The sequence below is a fragment of the Xiphias gladius genome, chromosome 5 (assembly GCF_016859285.1).
Source record: "Xiphias gladius isolate SHS-SW01 ecotype Sanya breed wild chromosome 5, ASM1685928v1, whole genome shotgun sequence".
Taxonomy (NCBI): domain Eukaryota; kingdom Metazoa; phylum Chordata; class Actinopteri; order Istiophoriformes; family Xiphiidae; genus Xiphias; species Xiphias gladius.
In genome coordinates, this window is record NC_053404.1 from 18,047,665 (window position 1) to 18,070,547 (window position 22,883).

Here is a 22,883-nt window from a genome sequence, read left to right on the forward strand (position 1 = left end):
ACTTACGTGTGAACACTTCAGGATCATGCAATGTGGTCTTGACAGGGTCCAGATAGCATGCTGAATGCTGTCAAAAGGCTGAGCGGACCCTCACCAACTACGAAGGACAGCGAAAAGCGATATTTGCTTGAGAAAAATACAAACTAAAGGCCTGAAAAATTTCCATCTCACTGACTCCGTATCAGAGTTGATCAGGAAAAGAAAACTGCTAGTGTTCATTGCAGGGTCATTTTTGGCCACTTGGTTGCAACAAAAGCTGTAAATACAACATAGACATATTATCACCATATAAAGTCTTTGTAGTCAACGTGTTAGCAAAGAGTTACCTGTTTACGCAGTTAGTAGGCAGTGGGTTTATCTGAGCTTTTTTTGCTGCGGCCAGAAACGGGGGCTGGTGAGAGCAGTGAGACTGAACCCAAGACAGTAAATTTACGAGCCATAAAACCAAAAAAAAAGAGCTGAGAGACGCTAAAGAGTGCAGAGTCAGATAATAATTCTCTGTGCTTTTTACCGTTACACCTTTTCGCATTGCATCTAATCATTGTTAATATAAAAACACTGATTAGTGCAGCTTTTGATAAAGCAGACTGAAAATATAGAATATGTTACCGTATCTGTGTTCACAGTAGCCTATTACATGATAGAATTATTATTAAAATACAATGCAGAAGGTAAAACTATGGACACGTAAAATCAGAAACTGAAAAATGAGAAACTCAAATAAAATGGCAAACAGTCCGGTCGAAGAGTGGAAAGAGGATGAAACATATCACGCCATACGGTGGAAGATCTGACCGGTGGAAACAAGACAGGAGTAATCCTCATTACCTATGCAGCTGCGTCTGAGTTATCCCCTCAGTTTTGCACTAATTGCTCCGAATCAATAAAACTGTTTAGTCCAAGGGAAAAGTTTGCAGTCACACTGAGGGCATCATGACCTTGTGAGCCCCCTTATATGTAGAGACGAGACACATTTATCAGTGTTTGATGCTTTCCAGAGGAACACAGCGGGAATCACCGACTTGAAAGACAGTGGGGCGAGGTAGGTAGGCAGACAAAGGGATAGATAAAGGGAGGGGATACATTTTGTCTGATCTCTTTTGAAGCAGCGTGGTTTTTCTTCACGCCTCGAGGTGTCACTTCATAATTGAATCCCTTCCTTTTGTACTGCGGTGAGGCCAAGGAGGCTTGAGGAAAGCCCGAGGATGACAGTGCCAACGCTTCCGGGGTCCGAAAGCCACGGTTTCCCCGCGGCTGATAACACTGGATATGAGCAGAATCACCGGCTGATAACTCTCCATGGAGACAGGTTCCTAATGGAAACAAGTTATTATGCATCTCAATGGCGAAATGATAACACAGTACGGAGAACTGTCACATTATAATTATGAGCAGTAAATGGATAGAAAGGGAACCCTTCAGGTTTCGCGACTGAATCCACTGCTGCTCCAATTATGTTCTCAAGAGGCCACTGTCCATTCATGCACAGCCAAAAAATAATTGTCGTTCTAGTCCCAGCTGTCATAGTTATCATTTGTGTTGTGGCAAAACATTATAATAAGGTGGGCAAGGTAATATGGTATTTCTAAAGGGCAGGATGACTTAACTACTATGTATTGGTATACAGAATGTTTTCACTTCATCGTCAAGTGTGGCTGTTCAGAGAAGCTAGAAAAACCTCTGGCTTCCATACAAACAACTAACAACTCATACACATCTGAAACTTGAAAAGGGGCCTCAACCAGGCAGTTTTTTTTTTTTCTTTAAGGGGCCAAAGCCAAAAAGGTTGGGAGCCACTGGTTTAACCTTTAACAATGTGTTGTATTTTAAAGGCTTATCACTTATGTTTATGTAAAAACTATAGCTGTCAGGTAAATTTATTGGTATAACACAACGTTTCCCTCTGAATTACAGTGGATTACAAATATAAAGTAGCGTCAAATGGAAGACCTGAGTACCTGAGTACGGTATTTGAGTAAATGCACTTAGTTACCTTACCCCACTAGGGTTTTCATTCTCAATGAAGGGAAAAGGAGCAAATCTGAAAATCATGAAGGGGTCGAAAGAAATGAGATGAAACATACAACATGTGTAATAAATTGTATGGCATTTTCTCATCACGTTATACTGTATGTTGTACATTTCAAAATTGCAAATGTCAACCAAGCAGTCTTACAATCTTTTCCGCACTGCCGAGGCTAGTCATACAGACCGATGAATGATTCACTTCCTCACTGTACCAGTCATGAATGTTCATCATACTTTTCCCGACTTCTCCATCCTGAGAAGAGGAGAATAAAATGAATTTTCCCTGATCCATTCTAGCCTCATTCTAGGGCCAAATTGGCTATTGATCTCCGTCTCTTTGTCTATTAAGGGAGAGCCTTGCATGCCAAAATCGGTCGTCGCCGTGACGGCTCCCCATATCTCAATGCTGATTGATTCTGTGCAAGCTGTGGCCGGCCGGGCTAAACCAAGGTTGATGGGAGAGGAGATCAGGATGATTGTCTGAGGTTGCTGTGAGCTGATGCACATGATCAGTAGAGCAGGAATCCACATAGACCGATCCTTTTTGCCTCGTCTCTTGGGCTCAGCGTTACCCGCAACCTCTGTGTTTCTGCCATCACTTGAAAAGGAAATGGATACAGAGAGGAAAGTTATTCCCTTCATCCATTTAGAGGGACTCGATGCATTCAATACTGGCAGAGTGGAATGATGAAGCAGTGGCTAAAGCCGTGCAAGGACTTAGGCTATGCTACAGTATAAGGAAGCAGAAGAAAGGAAAATCCCCTACTGTGACCCGTTGAGAGTACAGTCACTTTGATTGCTCTTTTCTCTGAAAGAGTTTTCAGCTGTGCCTTGTAGCTTTCACTGGTTTGAATCAGAGTCGATTGATTTTCAAAAATCCCTCTGGACCTAAAGCTTTTTTTCTTTAAAGCTTTTTTTTTTTTCTGTTCAAATCCAACTATTGGAAAAGTTTTGAAATGTGATTGCAAGAACAGAGATTTTCCAAAATAGTTTCCAAAAATTTGCAAAACGTACTTTTTAAAGGTGCTACAGCATATGTAAGCTTTTGGTATCACTACAATGCCAACGTTAGCATTAACAGTTGGTTACTTACCAGTCTAGAGGAAACGTTGTCAGTTCAGCGTCAAACTTCATTCCTATACTCGCCAAGAGCTGTCTCCAGCGGTGGCATGGCAATGTTAACTTTTGTTTTGCTTCTATTTCTGTCACTTCTTTTCTTCTACTGAAGTTAGCATGCTAACCAGCTAGCCCCAGCCCGTCCTGTCTCATAATATCACTTTGCGATAGTGAGTCAATTTTAGTATCCAGTCTGCCCACGGTACAACATGAGAGGATGTAGAAGTAGCGTTGCACAGAGAGCGTATTATAATATCTTGTCCTGTAAACATAATAATGGCTGAAGCTCTTGTTAAGAAAAAAGCTGTTAATGCTAATGTTGGCTTTGTAGCAATAGCAAAATCTTACATATAGCACTTTTAAAGTAGACTGGCTCTCGCAGCACTCCTCCAGCAGTCACTCTGAAGTTACAAAAAAACGACATCGGATTAATTGTAATGAGCAGAAATGTAATCTCATCCAGATATGTCATTGGTGTTTTATTTATTTTCCAGATACAGAACCATGAAATGGAATTAGCTCATGTGTTTATTTGATAAAAATTATGATACTGGATAATAACATCAAACTTCAATTTCATTTTACCATTAAATTGTGATGTGATTTTTTTCTGGCTGGTTAATGCAACACGACTAAATTAAAAAATGCTGTGAGGAAAGTGCCACAAGTAAGTCACATAGCCAGAGGTTGATTATAACTAAGTAAATTACCTCAAGCACTGTACTTAAATAAGTTTTGGAGGTACTTACCTGATGCTACTATATATTTCTACATGCTACATTACATACATTTAGAGGTAAGTATTGTTTTACTCCACTAACATTGTGTCACCTTTTAAGATTTGTGATGAACTATTTAGACATCCAGCAGACACATAGCATCAGCATTAGCATTCATTAGCATACATTTGGGGTCATGTTCCTAGCCATGTTATGAATGTATTGTATGTCCAATATTCACTCTCCTTTTACCTCGGTTCTCTCCACCAGCTCGTGAGGGAAAAATCCGGCTTTTCACCTGCTAAATGCTCCACTATGTTCACCAGCTAGTTGCTAACACGATGTCCGTCTCCCGTTTGGTGCTGGGCAGGTAGAGTAGAGTGGATTTAACAAAGTAAAGTTGTGGGCCATTAAAGCGAAACTATGCGCCGAAAGACGTTAAAATGCTTTGCAGAGCCGAGGGGAAGCCTTTTGATAATTCTCTGTGGGTTCCTCACTATGAGTAACACATTTGACATTACACACTCACATTTTTTCTTTGTTAATATAAAAATACTTAATAGTGCAGCTTTAAGTCTTGACCATTGTGCTAGTTATTGTAATGTGGATTGATTCCTATTTTCCCTTGAGTTATTATGGATGGAAGAGGCATATTTTTGTGAAACAAAGGGTTTCTCTTGATTTAAAATAGGTTTTTTTTCCAACTAGACTGTACATAAGCAGCACCAAAACCATCAGAGTTCCATCAAGTGCAATTAGAAAGTGTCTGTAAAAAGCTGGGAAATAGTGTGTGGGTAGATGTGGCCTTGTTCACAAAACACGCAGCAAAGAACATGTTTTGTCAATTTGAGATTAATATTTCTACAATTACCGGCCACTGCGGCACTTAGCAAATTGTTAAACTACAGTATTTTATTATTGAACAACATTAATCATGAAATACCTTAATGAAGGCAGTGCTTCGAAGAAAATCTGCCAATCCAGAAACTGTTTCTCTTGCTCTAGGTTTTGCAGCAGGTCAAACGATGAAGTTAAGTCGTTCAGTGATGGCGTACCTGTCAGAGCGAACGGGCGTGTTTCTGAAATGTCAAATGAAACGGTACAACCTTTCGAAAGGTTAGGCATAACAAGGGAAGCCCTTCTGTACAAACCCCAGTGACTGACAATCAGTGTGGCCCCAACACAAGATTAACCTCCCTGCAAAATGATGGAACGATAATAAAGACGTCAGAATGGGAGCCGATCTTAAATTGAGTCTGTTGAAGCTTAATCTTAACGACAATATTAATGTCTACTCCAAAGTATTAATAAATCATGAGTTACACTGAGGGTGGCTGCTGAATTTAAATTTTATCTCCATGCATAATTTGATTTTCCCAAACAGCTGCTCAGGGTAATGTGAAGGACTTTACGGGGAGGTGATGGAGTGTGGTCCGGAGAATCCAAAGAAGGAGGAGGAATCCAAGAGATGGCCTACAGCACGATGTGTATGGCTTCAATAATGGTCTGACTTAATTACTTTTTTTAATTAAGGGATATGTGTGTGATCAATTTAAGGCCATCTGCGTGTGAAGTGGTTGCTTTTGTTTTGATGGCAAAGGGGGTGTTTTATATGAGCTGGGATGAAACCGCTGAAGTCAGAATTACTGAATAATGCAAGTGAAGTATTCACACTGCTCTCTGCAATATTAAAACCCACCTGTGGTCACTTTGTAGTGAAAGGTTTGTTTTCAATTTCCAATACTGTGGTGGCATGTTTGCAAAACACCTTGTGGAAAATCAACTGACGAGTTTGGTTCTAAAATGACATATTAACTATTTGAAAAACAGATTGCGTTTTTACGAAGTGAGGATGGGCTTGTGCTTATTTCTGAATTAATTTTTTATTCAACAACTACCTTAAAGCTGCACCTATTTTTATTAACAGAGTCAAATGTCTAATGTTAAAGGAGCTGTTTGTAGTAAGGAACCCACGTATAATTCTCAACCAACTCTGCAGTGCCCCTCAGCTCTACAGAGCGTTTTAGCATCTTTCAGCTCATTGTTTTGGTTTTATGGCTCATACTGCAGTGTTTTAAATTACTCTTATTGCCTCGTGGACCCTTTTCCAAAACTTGATTTTCTGCCCTCAGTTGATCCAGCTGTACATATACAAATCATTGTCAAGTGGTAGACTCTAGGTCCTTTTCAGCAGACTCAACAGGAGTTGTTTACTTTATCAGTTTCACTACTGTATCTATTGCTGCTCATGTCAAACCCAGAACTACCAAAAAAACTACCCAGTTCCCGAAAGAAACGATTGTTTCTGCTTCTAAAGACACAAAATATGTCAGTCATACAGACAGACCTTTTTTCTGGAGAAGTCAATTGCGCAACTGGAATTTGCCTAGAATTTGACAAGTTCCAGTAAAATACCTGGTTTCCATCAGAGGCACAGCACAGACTCAGCTCTCCTTAGAGGTATAAGTGCTCATGCTGCAATCAGATCATGGTGCAAACTATGTTTTGGTTCTTAATTCAAGCGCTGCTGTCAATACCATAGATCCTAACATTTTAATAGATCATCTGAGGAAGTGAGTTGGGATATCTGGCACAGCACTGGATTTCCTCCTATTTAACAAATTGGGAACTAATTTGTATCTGTTGCAAACCAAATGTCTGATTCTGCTCTTCTGACCTGTGGAGTTCCTCAAGGATCTATTCTTAGACCTCTCTTATTCTCTCTTTCCTTGCTCCTTTTAGGGCATATTATTTGTCAGATTGGCTGTGTCTCTTATCATTAGTATGCTGATGATGTCCAGCTATATGTATTTGTGAAACCTGGTGTACTTTCAAATGAGGGGTGGACAGTTTAAATGGTATGGAAAGTACACCAGTATGAATTTGCCCTATGGTATGGATTTTGACTTTGTCATGCTGACGGGTATATTGAGGGAGCCCTCACAGATCTAAATAGGCAATGACATACCTACACCAGTGAGAGGCAGCAATGCGCTAAACAGTGACTCGTCTGCTGGAAAGAAGACGATTTGTCACAGGCTTTGTCGTCATGCACATTCTCAAACTGCATGTCCTCTTGTCGCTCCAGCAGCTTGAACAAATCATCCACTATTTTATTTCTTCACGTCTTGCCCTTTGTAATGCACTTTATTCTTGTTTGATGCAAGATGCCATAACATGTCTACAATTATTATTTATTCTCGAAAGTATTTTATTGATGTTTCCATTTCATGATTTGTTCCCATTTCTTATCAGCATTTTTTTGCTTATGTTTGTTATATCTTAATCATGCTTACTTATGTTTATTGTATCTTGCTTCATCTTTTTGTTTGTGACCATGAAGCGGTTTGTAATCTCGCTTTTGAAAAGTGCTATATAAATAAAATTTGACTTGCTAACTTACCAAGTTTATTTTTAACTCTGAAAATCAAGTCAAATATTTTCTCATATTAAACAGAATTCAACAGTAGAACAGTCATTTGTTTATGTGAGTAAATGTAACCAAATACTAAATGATCTAACAATTTTTCACACTGGCTCCTCCATATTTTCATGATACTGACTTCAATACTTCAGGCGGTTTTTCTCTGTTAATGACTGTATCTATTTAGAATACATTTTTGATTTCAGGACTAACGATAGTATTTTTCCAAATGTTTCATTGTGTTGAAAATGGCTTCTAAATGTCCTGTTCATGAAGATATTGCACCACATTCTACTTTATTCCAAATCCATCCTCGTGATTCTACACATCAATATGGTGTGTGCTGTGAAAAGACGCTACGTCGCAAATCACATTGCATACAAATGTGTCTGCAAGGTCATTAATGGCAATGCAAACATGTTGCAAATTGATAATGGAACAAAGATGGGTTTTTGCACAGTTCATTACTTAGATTGCCTTCTGAGAACAGAATGGTGGAAATACAGTGTGTGTGCATTGATGACCATGTACTGTACTGGCAACAACCACTGTCTGCTGTATCTCTTAAGACCACAGATGAACTGCTGGGAAGCGGAGAGACAGTGCTGGAGCCTGTTGTGTAATATCACTTGGTGTTCTTTCTCTTACTGCTGAACATTCACTGAAGAATTTATACGGTTAAATAATGAATCATCTGCACTGCAGAGTCAATAGATGCAGCATAAGATGTCCTGTTGATCCTTACATTTTAACTGGAGTGTTGATCGATACGTACAGGCTGCTGTAGAACATCCCGGAGGGTGTAAATCAAAAACGCATTATTAATTCAATATCAGTAGTTTACTTATACTGCTGAAATGAAAACAGCTATGAAAAATACAATTATTTTATTTTGTAAGCAAAAGTTTTTGGTTGCATATCTCAATGGGATTGCCCAGTACGTTGTAGATTATCGCCAGCAATCATTTCAAATAGAAGATATTAGCATTTTATTCAGTTTGGAATGACACAGAGCATAACATAAAGGAAAAGTTCTAAAATTTTAAACATTCATAAAGCAAGACATTTAAATTTCCAAAACTTTTGACAACCGAACCCAATGACTGTCAGCTTCCATTTGGAGAACAGACATTTTGAGGGCATCACAAAACAGTCTGCTGTAAGCTACAGATTAAATGTGTTGAGAGTCATGTTGAAAGTTAACAATGAATGAGAGAAAATGTCAATCTGAATTTTTTTTTTTTTTTTTTTTTTGTTCCAACGGAAGTCAGTGTGAGAAGCTGTGGTTAGTAAGACATGAACAAAATACTGCTTTCACTCCCACAGTTTTCATCCTTCATACACATATTATACATCAAAATATATTCCCACGAGCCTCCTCTTTCCCAACTTGTAAAAATCTAACGCACAGGAATTACAGCTTCGGAGCTTTTACCCTTAACTGATGGATGTGCTAAAACCTTCTCTACTTTCCCTTTTTAACCTTGAAGATTTTCCCTTTACTAAAACATTGTGTACTCATATTACACAGCGTATCATTATGTTAAGCTCCTAATGCTGCGATTCAGTATAAAAACGAAAGAGCTAAGAGTTTGATCTCCTGGGAATGAGGTCTGTGATTCTCCCATGTTGCTGTCGCTCTCCAGCTGACACAGGTGTATGCAGTTTGGCTCATTAGGCTTGCTGCATGTATAAAGCTGTTTTCCTGATCGATCCCGTGGCTCATTTTTAGACCAGCCTCCTCGGAACCAAAAAAGTCCGGGCTCCAGACGCCTCGCCGCCTAACAGATGTGTTGATTAAATGAGGGAGATTCTGCTACCACCAAGGCCTTCCCCTGATATTTGGTGCTCGTTGAATGGGCAGTTTAGGCTTCCTGGTATGCGGTGAAGCGCTATCATACAGTGCTGATAGAAAAAGCACTGACTGTAACCGGTTCCTTCAAACAAGGAACATTCATCAAACTTTGAGCGCTAAATTCTTGCTAAATTTACTTAACCGTGTGATTACCTACAGCTGAACTAAATATCTTTTTTATTAACAAGAGATCAGATGACTACAGATAATCTCATCCCTGCTGTTTTCAGTGGAAAACGTGCGCTACATGACTGGCACCAAGCAGTTAATGAAGAGGTGATGAACACAATGGCGCATTTAGCAGCTACAGAACCAGACATATTTCCCCTCAGTAATTACTGGAGAACCAAAACGAAAGGAGCGTGAATATTTGACTTACGTTCATTTAAGTGGGCACAAAAAATGACTCCAAAAGATAGTCAACGTGTATATATGCCACTGTTCACTAATGTTGGCCATAAAAACTGAAATCAGTTCATGACACGACTGACTTTTCAATCCTGGTTTTTTTTTTGTTTTGTTTTTTTTTTAATAAAAAATGAATCCGAATATGAGACAGATGAAGATTTGATACTGAGATGTGTAATTTTTGATACACCTGATGTATTAATTGAATTGTTTTTATATTTTGTACGGACGCTTTAAACGTGTAGTTCTAGACTTCTAGACTTTTTTTGGTGCCTCTCCCCTCCTCTCTCTCTTCCTGTTGACAGCGGGAACTGATCTGAAACTTCCCCCGTTTTGTCCTTGATGCTTACCTGCGTGCACCTCCACTCTCCTCCGTTCCTGGTGCGCAGCCACGTTCCTGAAATCCATTTCTAAACAACACCTCTAGGCTCTCCACCTCCCTGGGGCAAGGTGAGCCCGGGCTGTCATCATTTTCTCTCCGCTTGTCTGCGGGTGGAAAACTTCTCTCTCTTATCTGCGGGGTCTGAAGAGCCCTAAACACCAGGCGGCAATGCGGGATTTTGAATCTCGCTCAATCAAGGCAGACATCATCCTACGCAGATTTTCCACTCAGTGTACAAGTGCCTGGTTTTAAATGGCAGTGCTGTAAAACAGAGATAGCAACATACTGTGTGCGCTCAAAGTGATTTGAGTTATAAGCCATAAACGTTTTAAGAGGAAATTCCTTTTTTATTTATCTGGGTTACATCTGGGTCATAAAGCAGCCAAGCATCCCTTTACCAGGGATCGCCTGTCAATCAAATGCTGTGTGCAACATTGCGCGACCTTCCCTCGGTTTTTCTGTTGATGAAAGCTGAGTTTCTGTGGGTGGCTCTAACTGCTCCTGCTCCTCTTCTATTTATTCCGTACAAACAAATGTTGCTGCTTCTGATAACATAAAAATACACATTTCCTGTGTGCCAGAGGAATTTTTTTTTTTTTTTTTCCCCCAACAGCAAGTACAAGAGCCTTCATGGGCGAATACAATTCATACTCTTTGTACTAGTCATTTTATTTCTATCTCAACCCTCTTGACAAATCTATTAATTTTATTTTTTATCCACATCTTGTATCGTTGCACCCGTGGGCTACAGAGCAGCCAGGGCTCCTTCCCGGCTCCTCTGTCTCCCTTCCCTGGGGCATCCTCCCCACTGCTCCTGCAGAGCCTCGGCTCCTCCGCCTCCTCAGGACAGCAGAGTCTCCTTTTTTCTACCGCTGAGGCTTCCTCTCATCAACAAGCACCTCACGTCCGTCCCTCTCTCTCTTCTCTCTCTCTCTCTCCTCAACCACGGGCCTCGCTCCCTTATTGCCCTCCTCTGCTAACACTGAAAATGTTTCTGCCTTGTTACCGAAATGTAGGAATAAGTTAACATTTTCCCTTATCTTTGTCCTTCATGCAACCTCTGTATCATCCCCAAACTACCGGTTTTATTGTCATTTTAGGCATTGACTACAACTTTAAATGCAAATGTAAAGAGGTCTTCGTTTTAAGCTTCTACCTAAAGTACCACAGGCCAGTTAGAGGTGATCTCAAGTCAGACTCGATCTGCTTGAAATGCCCTGCAAAAGCAGATCTTTACTTTGCAAGAGTTTGGGCACAACGATACAAAGCTTTTATGACTAAATATCGGTGCAAACACAAACTGCAGACCTGGAACAGTGTCATGGCTTTTGTATTGTTTATAACAAATTGGTAGTGAGAGATAAGGAGCATATTTTTTTTTTAATTTTATTTTTATGCATCCGGAGAGGGTCTAGCTGAGCACGCATACGCTCATTCAGCACCATCTCATTGTTATTTACATTGGCACAGTGCGTATAGTACTATAATTATCTACTGCCTGCCACTGAAAAGATCCAACAACTGGGACTCACTGTGCTCAGAGGAACTTCCATGGCATCTTGTCGGAGTAAAAGGAACAGCCCGACTTTGTTCCTTGCCTGCAGGTTTTTTTTTTTTTTTTGCACACCGTCTGGGAATTCGGCGCATTGACCACAGGTTTCTGTGCAGCAGTAGCACGGAGCACAATCTCCGTCTGAATAAATTTCAACCTGGGAGCGCAGCAGTTATGCGAGGCGGCTGGAACGGATGACAGGACTCGGAAGCAAAAAAAAACCCTGGTATGCAACTACGACTAAGTGTGCCAAAACAGTGCAACCGACTTTGAAATTCAAGTGATGAAACAACTTATCCTCGGTGTATCATAAAAAATGTGTGGGAAAACAAACCAAACACCAAAAAGATAACATTTCACTATGTCTATCAAGCAAGTCTCATATGTACTTTCTCTTAAGATCTTGTTTTTCACATAAAAACAATCTGCCACCAAGGGGAAAGATTTCCATGTTTATAATTTCAAGTGTCAACAATTTAAAAAAAAAAAAACTCGCTTTAAGGGCCCTAAAAAGTCGCTTTTAGTACTTGAGAACTGAAGAACTGAAGGAGCCCCCTTGGATGAGAGGTGAAACGTCCTCAAGCATCTACAGCCAAGTCCAGTTGCCCTTGATTCATCCCTTCTTGGAAAACCATGACCTGAATGACTCCACAGACAGATACGAGATATAATTTATGAGGAGTTTAACGGGGGTCTGATCAGATTTGACTGACAGGGTGGGCGCGGTTTGGTTCACGTGTGGCCAAACTCTGATTGGTGCGGGGAAGTACGAGCCCCGCCCATTTCAAACCAGTGAGAACAGGAAGGACAAAAACACAAATGCATTTGAAATAAGACGAATCAAATTTTGTTCTTGCTTTGGCAAGAAGAGAAAATTGTCCATGTGGGAGCTCACCGCTCAGAGGAAGAGGCTGATGGCATTAAGCTGCCACGGCCTTTAAGAGAAGACATTTTACAACTCAAAACTTCAGTTTGAAGCAGACTTTTTAAAAAATTTCTCCAAATGCAATACATGTCTGACCCAAACATTGTAGTTCTCATTATACCTTCCTCTTCAAAATGTCAAGTACAAACACAAATCATCCTTTACCACCTTGCAAATACAGCCCCTTAATTTCAAAAACACAAATTACTCACATATATATATTGTCTTAGTATAAAAGTATGGACAAAGATTTTATTTTCTTTGAACAATTGGTTTTAATAATGGGAATACATAAAAAGAAATGGAACAAACCTGAAAACAAGAAGGCACTAAAAACTTCAATACTTTTTGATATAATATAAAAAGTGCATATACCATATTTAACTATTAAATACATTTTAAAAAACTATATTTTCATGTAAATGGTGGCTATGTCCCCATCTCCCCATTCCCCTTGAATGTGTTTTGAGTAAATATAGAACCAGGAGCGCACCGAGCAGGAGAAACAAGTGACAAGACAAACTCTATAATGCTGGAATTGTATTTTCCGACTATGTTTGCATTGTGGTATTGCTGCTTTGAGCATATTTTGCAACACTTTTTTTTGTGTATTTCTTCTTTTTCTGTGCTCATACACGTGTGGAAAAACAAAGAGACAGCGAGACAGAGGCAGGCAGAAGTAAGTCTGTGTGTGTGTGCGCTGTGTTTTTAGAGAGCCCCGTTTTCAGACGGTGACATCTGACGAAGGCGGAGGGGACGAACAGATGTACTTTGTTCATGCGTCTGACAGATGTACCAGAAAGCTCTCCACTTCACTGACAAGCGAGCACATGCTCCTCTCCAGATCTCCCTCTGAGCCGAACACCTCTCTCGTCCCTCCGCCTCAAAACCGGCCTGCAGTACCTGCAGGTGGGACCTCGCCGGCGACTCCAGCGACGTGCCCAGGATCCTATTAAAAAAGCAACTCTGTGTGGTGTGCTCTCTCGAGTGTAAAGCCTATTTCATTCCCTACGAGCCAAACAGCTTGCAGTCGCTTGACGCTCTGGTGGTTTGTTGCAGATGGAAAATTGAGCTGCGGAGGCTTGATTTTGTTTATTTTTTGGGCACTTGGTTGAGATCCAGATACATTTTGTGGAGTGGAGTTGGAAGGATTCTTAACTTGGCTGGGAAATTAAGTCCTGTACCTAATAATAGACTCATAGTGGTTATTCCCGAGCTTTGCCCAGCCCTAATTTCAAATGGGGGATTTTTGAGTATTCGGAGCAAATCGTTGATTAAACTTGGAAATGTTTTTTTTGTAAGCTCTGAAAAATAAAAACTTTGATACATCGTCACCATTTGGGAGTAATTCCCCATTGAGAAACAGTTGGTGGAACTGATTCTCCCGTCGGGTGCCATTAAACCACTGCACAAGAAGATTGCCAGTCGGATCTTAAACAGTGGAAACAAGGCAGAAAGCGAGATGGAAATATGACACCTGTGTTTGTTTGATGTATTAATTTTGAGGGACGCTACAATTACACGATGCTCGTCGCTCCACACAGAGCCGATGCTTTCATCCCCTCAGTGGAGCAGAGGCGTCGCTAGACGTTTACGTTACATGCGTCATGTACGTCATGATTTACTCATTAAGTCTGTTTCCATTGCATTTTTGTTTTTAATCGATACACCAACGTTTCCACTTCAGCCCAGCCTATTTTGACTTTTTGTTTTTTTTCTTACGTTTCTGGCGTTTCCACTCAACTTTTTTTTTGTTTTTTAATGCGCAATTTCAAACTAAATGTGCCTAATAACATTTGAATGGAAATGCACATAGTGTGATGTTGTGTCTGACTTTGACTCCAAACTTAACAAAACTTCGGCACTAACAATCAACCTCTCTGCCCTTCAGGTGTTAGAACTTGCGGGTAAATTAAGACATTCATGATCATTCATGATCATTCATGATCTTTGAAGAGTAACCCACATCTTCGAAAATTGTTTTGAAATGTGAAGTCTGGGTTACATACATCCACTGATTTAACAGCACTGACTATTAAACATGTAGCAGATTTTTTTAGGACCTGATTACATGGTAGAATAGTCCAAACTACTCTAATGTAACTTGCGCATCTAGAAGTTCCCTTTTTCAGTCAAATTTACTGTAGCCCAGGTTTTAACTGGACGTATTCTCATCTGCAAACCAAGTCCACTTTAGTATCAACAAACTTAAACCTGGAAATCTCCAAATCTGTTTTTAATTATGATTTGATCTAGTTTTTGTTTTTTTTTAATACCTACAAGATACCTGGGTTGGATCTGTAGTGTTAAAACACTTTTTTCCCTGATCTTGACACAAAGACTTTCTTTGTCTGTTTGTTTTAATGATTGATTGATTGATTGACTGATTTAGGAAGTACTTGCAGGGTACTAATCTAACTCTGCATTTCTTAAGCCAAAGGAGAAGAAAACAACAGATGAATCACCTTTTTTTTGGCATTAAGAGAATCCAGGCCATCTTAATCACAGCTACCATTTTAATACTTCAATTAACTCAGTGAGGAACACTCTTAATCAAGACTTCTCAACCGTACCCCATTCGTTAAGAACAATGCACGCCAAAGCTTTAATGAAATTCTAACAGGCTGAATCACAACTGTTCCAGAAAACAAAACAAAAAAGTCCTTATGTAACTAGAATAAAAGCTAAATTCAATATCTCATGGGTATAAACAAGACAATGTTGGTCAGATAAACCAGTTTTAATTTATGAGTTCAAAGATGTCAAAGGGATTTGGCTCAGGATCTCAGGCTATCTTTTTCCTTCTTGGCTCTTTCCTGCTCCAAGTTTTCAAAGCTAGCAGGATTAGAAAAAAAAAAAAAATGACAATATGAGCTCCTAAATACCAGCCTCATCACATCTGTCACTGATGCTACTGGTCTTTCTGTGGGAGAGTATCACAGGCTTGGGTTTAATCTTTTGCTTTTTTTTTTTTTTTTTTTTTTTGCAGGCACAGCCTCTCGATCAAACAGCAGATCTCACTGAGGGCACAGTAGAGAGCCAAAAAAAATCCCCGACCTCAACCGGAAAATATACAAATCCATACGAGAAGTCTGCAAGCCTGAAAGCGTGACGGGAATGTTTGGCTACCGTGAAGACCCAGCGAGTCGTTGCTTCAGCTGATCTCTGAACTGAGGAGCAAACTTTAACCGTAATTTTGAATCTTAGCTGTGTAGCTTGCTGGAAAAAAATGCCTTTTTAAAGACATTTAAAGGGAGATTGAGACGACTAGGAGAAGTGCTTCATTTTTGAAGGGGAACAGTTGTTTATCAATGAAGTCAACAACAAAATGTGTTTCAGTAAAGACAATTTATGAGTAATTGTAGATGTATGTGATTCCATTTCAGGCAGAATTATGTGTTTAGCTGATGCTGCAGAGGGAGACATTAGAGTTGTAATAGCCAAGATAATCATTTGATAATGTCAAGATAATGCTTTATATTTTTATCACGACTAATCAATTAATTTGAACACATTTTTCCTTTTTAAATACTATAATTGCACCTCGTTTCAATACACCTGGCTTTTTTTTTTCCCCCTCAGACTCAAGCTTGCTTTGCTCCGCACAGCTCACCGTGTTCTCTGAACAGGAGTAGGAAGAAGTTTAAGAGAAAAGTACACCACCATCAAGGCTCTGAAAGCACCGAAGTCTGGGTTGTGACAACATCTGGAGGGGCTGTGAAAAGCAAATCTGCATAGGCAGACAAAAACACGCACACACACACACGCGCGCTGTGCTGTCTCTCTTCTTGCACAGACAAACACATTGATTCTTATTTTCGGTCAAAGGAAGAAGAGCAGGTGCGGTAACCTTTCGCTACTAGTCCTGTCAGAGTGGAAAAACCCAGCTGTGCGGCAGGAACGCCATGCTGCAAATAGGCCTTCGGCTTCTTATTGGCATTCAGGGAGCCTAACACCTCTCTCTCTTTCTCTCTGTGTCCTCAACTCGCGCACACACAGACCCACTTGTCACCCTGCATATTGATTAGCCCATCCAGAGCACCATCTCATGGACATTTCCAGCTCTGGCGGTTTTCTCAGAAATCACTCGATTGTCAAGCAACTGACTAATCAGCTTCTGTCAAAAGTGTCTGGGAGTTTGTTTGTTTGTTTTTTTCTTTTTTTTAAATTAAAGACACAAGGAATGTAGCTTATGAAAATCAATTCTCTTGCTTGCTTTTAATTATAAAATATGGCATCTTTAGTATTGTCTGTCTCTAGCTCTCCTTGGCATTTAGCTTTGTGAGACATGTTGAGCCAAGTTCTTTATATAATCAATGGTTTTTAGGTTTGAAGTTGGATCAAAGGAATACATTTTAAAGCAACAAGCTTTAAAGCTGTTTTATTTTTGCATGATTGGCGCTGACAAAAATGACTTAACAACTTTCTTTGGCATGACAGACACACAAACACACCCTCACCCGACCACCCACACATCCAACTACCCCCTACCAGCTCATGTAGATTACATCCGAAACTCAACTGGTCCGTGGGCTGGCATGTAGTGGTGCAACCCCGCTGCCCGTGCTGCGGTGCTGTCATCTGGATCCCGGCGGAGAGGCACCTGCTCCAAGGCTGACACCTTAACACCGCATCCGCTACGCGCAGCTCGCCAATTCTTTTCCAGCCAAAAATCTTTTCCGCTGTATTAGAAATAAATTTTTGTGCCCAAAAGGCACCAATTGAAAGGATTTCAGAGCAAATGTGTTATATTTGTGGAGCTCTCCTGTGATTCTGCTGGCCATTTTTGGTACTTTTATTGATGCTGGAATGGGTTTGCTGCCATTTTTTTTAGAAGCATCCTGCTTCCTTTTTTTTTTTTAAACTACTTAATATTTAAACTTTAGGTGTTAAAGGCGTTGCTCGTACTTATGAACCCACAGACAGTTATCACCCGACTTTACGGTTCCCCTCAGTTTTATGTAGCATTTTAGCTTCTTTGAGCTCATTGTTTTGGTTGGAACTTAGTCTTAGTTGTTACTGAGGAAAAAATAAATAAGCCAAACACATTTATTATACTGTGGTCTCTGCTGGCTGAGCTTACATGATGCTTTCTGAGGATTGTTTTCAAGGAGTCCTGTCCTTAGTCTAAAGTAGGTTCTGTATAAATAAGTGTTAAGGTGGGAGTGGTGTCTTAGCCATGAACCACATGCATGTTTCTATTTTTTGGGTCAGTGCAATTTAGTGCTACCCTTTAAGGGCCAAAGCAGTACAGGCCGACTGCAGTGCAGCTGCAGCAAACTGTGCAGGGCCTCAGAGATGCCCTCTACTGTGCGCTCACTGAGATAAAGTCTCTCAAAGAGGAAAATACGGCTCCAAAGGGGCAAGTTAACTTCCAGGAAAATGGACGGATGCAGATACAGAGCCGGCTCCCAGAGGAGCTAAGGCAAAAAGATGAGGTCCGCAAAAGGGTCAGCAGAAAAAGGCAGGCTCGCACGAAAGACCACACAGGACTGCCCAAAAAGACGAAGAGCTAAGGAGGAGTGAGGAACAGTGGTAGACCAAGCCTGCAAGCCTGCAACAGGAGCTGGCTCTAAGAGACGAAAGCCTGAGAAGGAAAGTGCAGGAGGTGGAAAACGAGAGGAACCTGCACTGTGAAAAATGGCTCTGGGAGGAGGAATGGAGGAAGAGGGAAGGTCAGACTGACGAGCAGATCGGCTTCCTAACCGCCAAGAAACAGCAGCTTCAGGTACAATGCCTCGCCTGATCCTTTTACCTCAGAATAAAGGCAAGTTTGTTTCAGAATGCTTTGAGAATTTGTTTTTGGGTGATGAATAAAAGATACAGTTATTATCTTTTCAGAAGCTTCTTGCCAATACAAAGGAACAGGAGGAGAGCAAGATTCAAAGAGAACAGCAGAAGAATAAGATTAAAAAACCAGCAGGAGGAGAACAAGATTCAGAAGGAAGAAAGGGTGAACAACAGGTGGAGGAGGAGACAAAGATGAGTGAAGATAAACAAATGAATGAGAAAAAATGAGAAAAAGCCCAAGAAGCAGAGGGGGAAGAAAAACAGGAGTTAACTACAGCAGAGCATCCCTCCATCTGAGACCCGCACCCCTTTCCCCCTTCAGGCTTTACCCACACCCCCCTTTTCCCAATTCCTACCCTTTATCCACCACCTCCCCCTTTCTCCCCCAGCCCTTTCCCTACTGGCAACACCCCTGAATCACCCGTGTCCACTATTGTAGTAAAACCTCCATCTCTGGCCATCCAATCTCCCAAAAGAAATATACCATAATAATAATAATAATAATAATAATAATAATACACTCCTGTCCACATACTTTGGTCTGCTTTTGGTTTGGGGCTTTTCTGTGGTTTGGGCTTCTGTCTAATGTATGTGTGCTAGACAAGTGTTCACCAACAGGTTTGTCGTGTCAACTTGAGCAGTGAAGAGGTCGGTGGTTGTGTTTACAGCTTGTTTTCGCTGCCCCCAAGTGGCCAAAAATGTATTTGTGGCAGGTTTAAGCTTTTCTAACAACCTCCACTGCATAATACAAGCTATCATCATTCAAGTGGATTAAAACAATCACCCAGGCAACCATTTGTCACGATAGTCATCTTCACCTTGAGAGTGTCATCCTATAGCTTGTTTATGTCAACACGCCGTCGCGCGTTGATCGTTTTGTTTACCAGCCTCACCCGTGCTTTCACCTTGCTCCGGATTTATTGAGCAACTAACTCAAGTCAGAGGTCACCACGGCGACAAGCAATTGGCTGGGCGCTGGTCAAAACCATGACCTTCGATGTCAAGGCGCTACAGCGGCATGCAGCAGCAGCAGCATACAGATGACGGCCCACTGCCCACAGGTGCTGCCAAAAAATAAAAAATAAAAAAATAAAAAAATAAATAAATAAAATATTTTTCAGAATGAGCTATTTATTGAGAAACCTTACTGAACCGTCTGTGAATTTCTCATTCACTTTCCGTGCGATGACCGTTTCTACATGAAATTTTCATGATTTCCGTAACAACCATAGGTAACAAAAGCTCTTGGAAGCAAACACCTTCGTCATTACAAGCAGCAGCTTCACTGACGCTAAATCGTGAGACGTGAAAAGCGTGAAATGAAAAAAGGCGTGAGGAACTTGGGCAACCTGGCTAAATGAAAGTCAAAGACAGTAAGGTGACGTGCACGTGGTTACATAATTCTTTTGAAAATGTTCTAGGGTTAGAACAGATTCCGATTCAGGATGACGAAAAACGAGGCACTCATCTCGACACAGTTTGGTGAAGAAAGTAGAGGAAAAAAAAAAACGGTCAATTAACAGATTCGTCAATCGGCAGAAAATCACTTGCAACTATTTTGTTAACTGATTAATTGTTATAACCACATTTCAAGCAGAGCATTTACTGCTTCCATCTGCTCAAATGTGAGGTTTAGTTTTTTGTTGTTTTTTTTTTTTCCCCCCTTTGTTACAGTTCGGGCTCTGGGAAATTTTATAATGAGCATTTTTCATTATTTTCTGATATTTTATAAACAAAACCAGTCATCAATTAATCAAGAAAATAATCAGCAGATCAGTTGATAATGAAAATAGCCACTAGTTGCACTCCTGAGAGATAGCAAAAAAAAAAAAAAAGTCAATAAAAATTAAAATAAAAAAAACAAACAAACCCTATCTTACTGACAATACTCAGGCCTGTCAACTGATAACATTTCTCTGCACAGAATATACAGGATGCTTAAATTATACACAAGGTTTTACCATCATGCCACGAGTGCAACCTCTTCTCGTTTTAGACTTATGTGCAGTCTGCATTTTGGCATGATATGCATTTTTTTTTTCCACGGAAGTGAACCAGTAGCTCCTCCCGAAACTTCATTTCAAAAACTGGACATGAAGCGGTTCACTCCGTCTTTCATCAAAGTCCATGACAGTCCGTCTTTTCTTGGTCCATCATAGCTGAGAGAAGAGCTGAGCAGCACTGTCAACATTTACAGATTCCTTTGGTGGCTCCCTGACCACCTAAAAAGACCAAGAAAAAAAAAACAAAAACAAAACATTATTATTAATTCTATCAAGAGAATTTAAATGTTGGATGATAAATAAACGCCAACAATTTCTCCCTCTACCTGTGTTTGTTTCTTTGGTTCGGGGGCAACAGACTTCGAGATGCTCTTAACATCCCTCTGGACTTCTGTGAAGATCCGATTGAGGTTCTCCACCTTCTCGTTTTTCACTGCACTGATCTGCGAGGCCACAAATTACGCTAGAGCAGGAGCAACAAACACTACATACGAGGGAGGGTACAAAATAAGTGTAAAATTTTGGGGGGTTAAAAAAAAAAGGGGAGAGAAATCTTACGTGTTTGAGTGTTGTTGTGACTGGTTTCGCTTTGTTCTTGTGCTTCAAGTGCTTGTTTGCCACTTGGAATACGTTCTTCTGCTTTTTCCCTTTTTGCTTATTCTTCGCCATGTTACCTGGGGAGAGAACACCAGTCTGCATGGGTATTTTCACGGGACAGGTTTTACTTTCTGCACCACGGGTCCCGTCTTTTCCTTTCGCCTGCTCTCAAGACGCGGTTGTCCGCATCAATCACACAAGCTTACTAATCCTCTACACAAGATACATGTTGAGATTATTCCAGCTTTTCTTTATACCAAAAGCTCATTCCTCGAAAAAGTGAATCGTAGCACTTGAGCAGGGTCAAGAGATTCAGATGATGTATGAATAAGCGCAGTCGAAGTGATTAAAAAAAAAAAAAAAATGCAGCAAAATTGAGGCAAAAAAACCAGTTCAGGCATTTTGCAATTTTGCAGCAGACATCTTTGGATTTTTTACACTCTCGCACTTTCTAGACTTCTTCCAGGAGTTGCACCATAAACAAAAACAAACCCTCTTAGCAGGCGGCCTTGAGGGCAAAAAAACAACAATGTTCTTCAAGGGCATCACAGACGTACCAAAAAAAACACAACTCTTTAAAATCTGAGGCTGCCGCCTCGCAGCGGACCATCCTGCCTTTCCACTCCTGTTAGCTCGCAACAAGAAGGTGAAGCTACAGTGGGAGTGCGAGAACGAAAAAGCACAGGTCTGTCTAGAGCACCGACGGTGAATCATACATCCTGGTACAGGCTTTGAGAAGCTGATGGAAGAGTCTGGTATATAAACAACATAAAACCACAAATTCTTGCTGTCTGGTGTTGCTGGTGCAAGCTACACCCGCTTATGCGACTGTGAAGGCTTTTCTTGGTTTACATTACGTTCCTTTTTGCTAGTGTAGTAGTAGAAATTCTATTACTTGTCATAGTGGTTATAGTAGGTGTAGCTCAGGTAGTGAATAACTTCCAATTACTTGTAGGGTTGGTGGCAAATTGAAAAAAATAAATGTAAGTCACATGTAAGAAATAAAAAAAAATGAAAACTTATTAACTTCTAATATCCTGCAGTCAAGTGTGAGGGCAGCAACTAGAAAACCTTGGATTTTTTTTCTTTTTTCTTTTAATAATAACTCAACAGAGATTGTCATTAGAGCTGCAACAATTAGGCGATGAATCGACTGGTTGATTGACAGAAGATTAATGAGAAACTGTTTTGATATAAGAATAATCGTTTTAACCTTTCCGAAAGCAAAAATGTCAAATATTCGCTGTTCCCAGCTTCTCAAATATGAGGATTTGATGCTTTTTGTTATTTCACACGTGACAGTAAACTGAATATCGTTGGGTTTTTGGACTGTTGGTTGGTCAAAACAAGACATTTGAAGAGGTCACTTTGGACTGAAGGAAATTATAACAAACATTTTTTTTTTTTTTTACTACTTTCTAGCATTTTCTAGACAAAATCACTAATCAGGGGGAAAAAAACGACCGATTATTCGATAATAAAAATATCCCTAGTTGCAGCCCTGCTCGTCATGTGGTGTGTATCAGCGTTGTGACATTATTTTTGTTTGGTCCTCGTCGTCCAGACATGAAACGTCCTGAACGGAAAACTGGAGTCCCACTAACGGCTAAATGTAAACAGATCAAGTATCAGGACTGGAAGATTAGATAACACATAACTTACACTTGATAAAACGTTATCAGTATTCATACAGGTAAAGATATACACAACTAAAACGCTCAACAACAACCAGGAAAAAACCCAAATGTTGTTGCCAGACAGCTGACTTTGTGCGCCTGCCTGCTCACTGTACAACAGCACATGGACTGTATGGCTGAAGCTCCGTGTGCGCGTCTGCATTTTCGTCGTTTTCTCATGAAGTTGGCCGAAGTTGCTCGGTGAGATTAATCTGACAAAACGAACCGGAGCCAGTGTGGACAACTCTTAAGAACGTCAGCTGTAAAAAAAAAACAAAAAAACAAACAGGCTTAAAGACAGACCTCGCAGGTGAAGCTGACGGCCGGTGTTGATGTCCTCATGTGCTACCGACGTGCACGCTAGGCTACGTCACTTGCATGCGACAGTCGATGCGAGTTACGTCAAAT

At 40.4% G+C, this 22,883-nt stretch overlaps 1 protein-coding gene across 1 annotated transcript; it reads right to left on the reverse strand.

The window, feature by feature from the left end:
* Positions 1-19,302: 19,302 nt before the first annotated feature.
* On the reverse strand, positions 19,303-22,883 carry rbis (ribosomal biogenesis factor). The gene is made up of 4 exons (XM_040126858.1): positions 22,779-22,883; positions 20,761-20,876; positions 20,529-20,645; positions 19,303-20,421 (listed from the first exon to the last, which is right to left on the reverse strand). Exons 2-4 carry the CDS (start codon positions 20,869-20,871, stop codon positions 20,353-20,355), a joined length of 297 nt encoding a protein of 98 aa, XP_039982792.1. The 5' UTR covers positions 20,872-20,876; positions 22,779-22,883; the 3' UTR covers positions 19,303-20,352.

Bases quoted from the DNA above. Each gene is read 5' to 3' on its own strand.
- rbis (XM_040126858.1), bottom strand. From the start codon at position 20,871: ATGGCGAAGAATAAGCAAAAAGGGAAAAAGCAGAAGAACGTATTCCAA. The intron at 20,646-20,760 runs GTAAGATTTCTC...GTGGCCTCGCAG, and splicing joins TCACAACAACACTCAAACAC to ATCAGTGCAGTGAAAAACGA. The intron at 20,422-20,528 runs GTAGAGGGAGAA...TGGTCTTTTTAG, and splicing joins AACCAAAGAAACAAACACAG to GTGGTCAGGGAGCCACCAAA.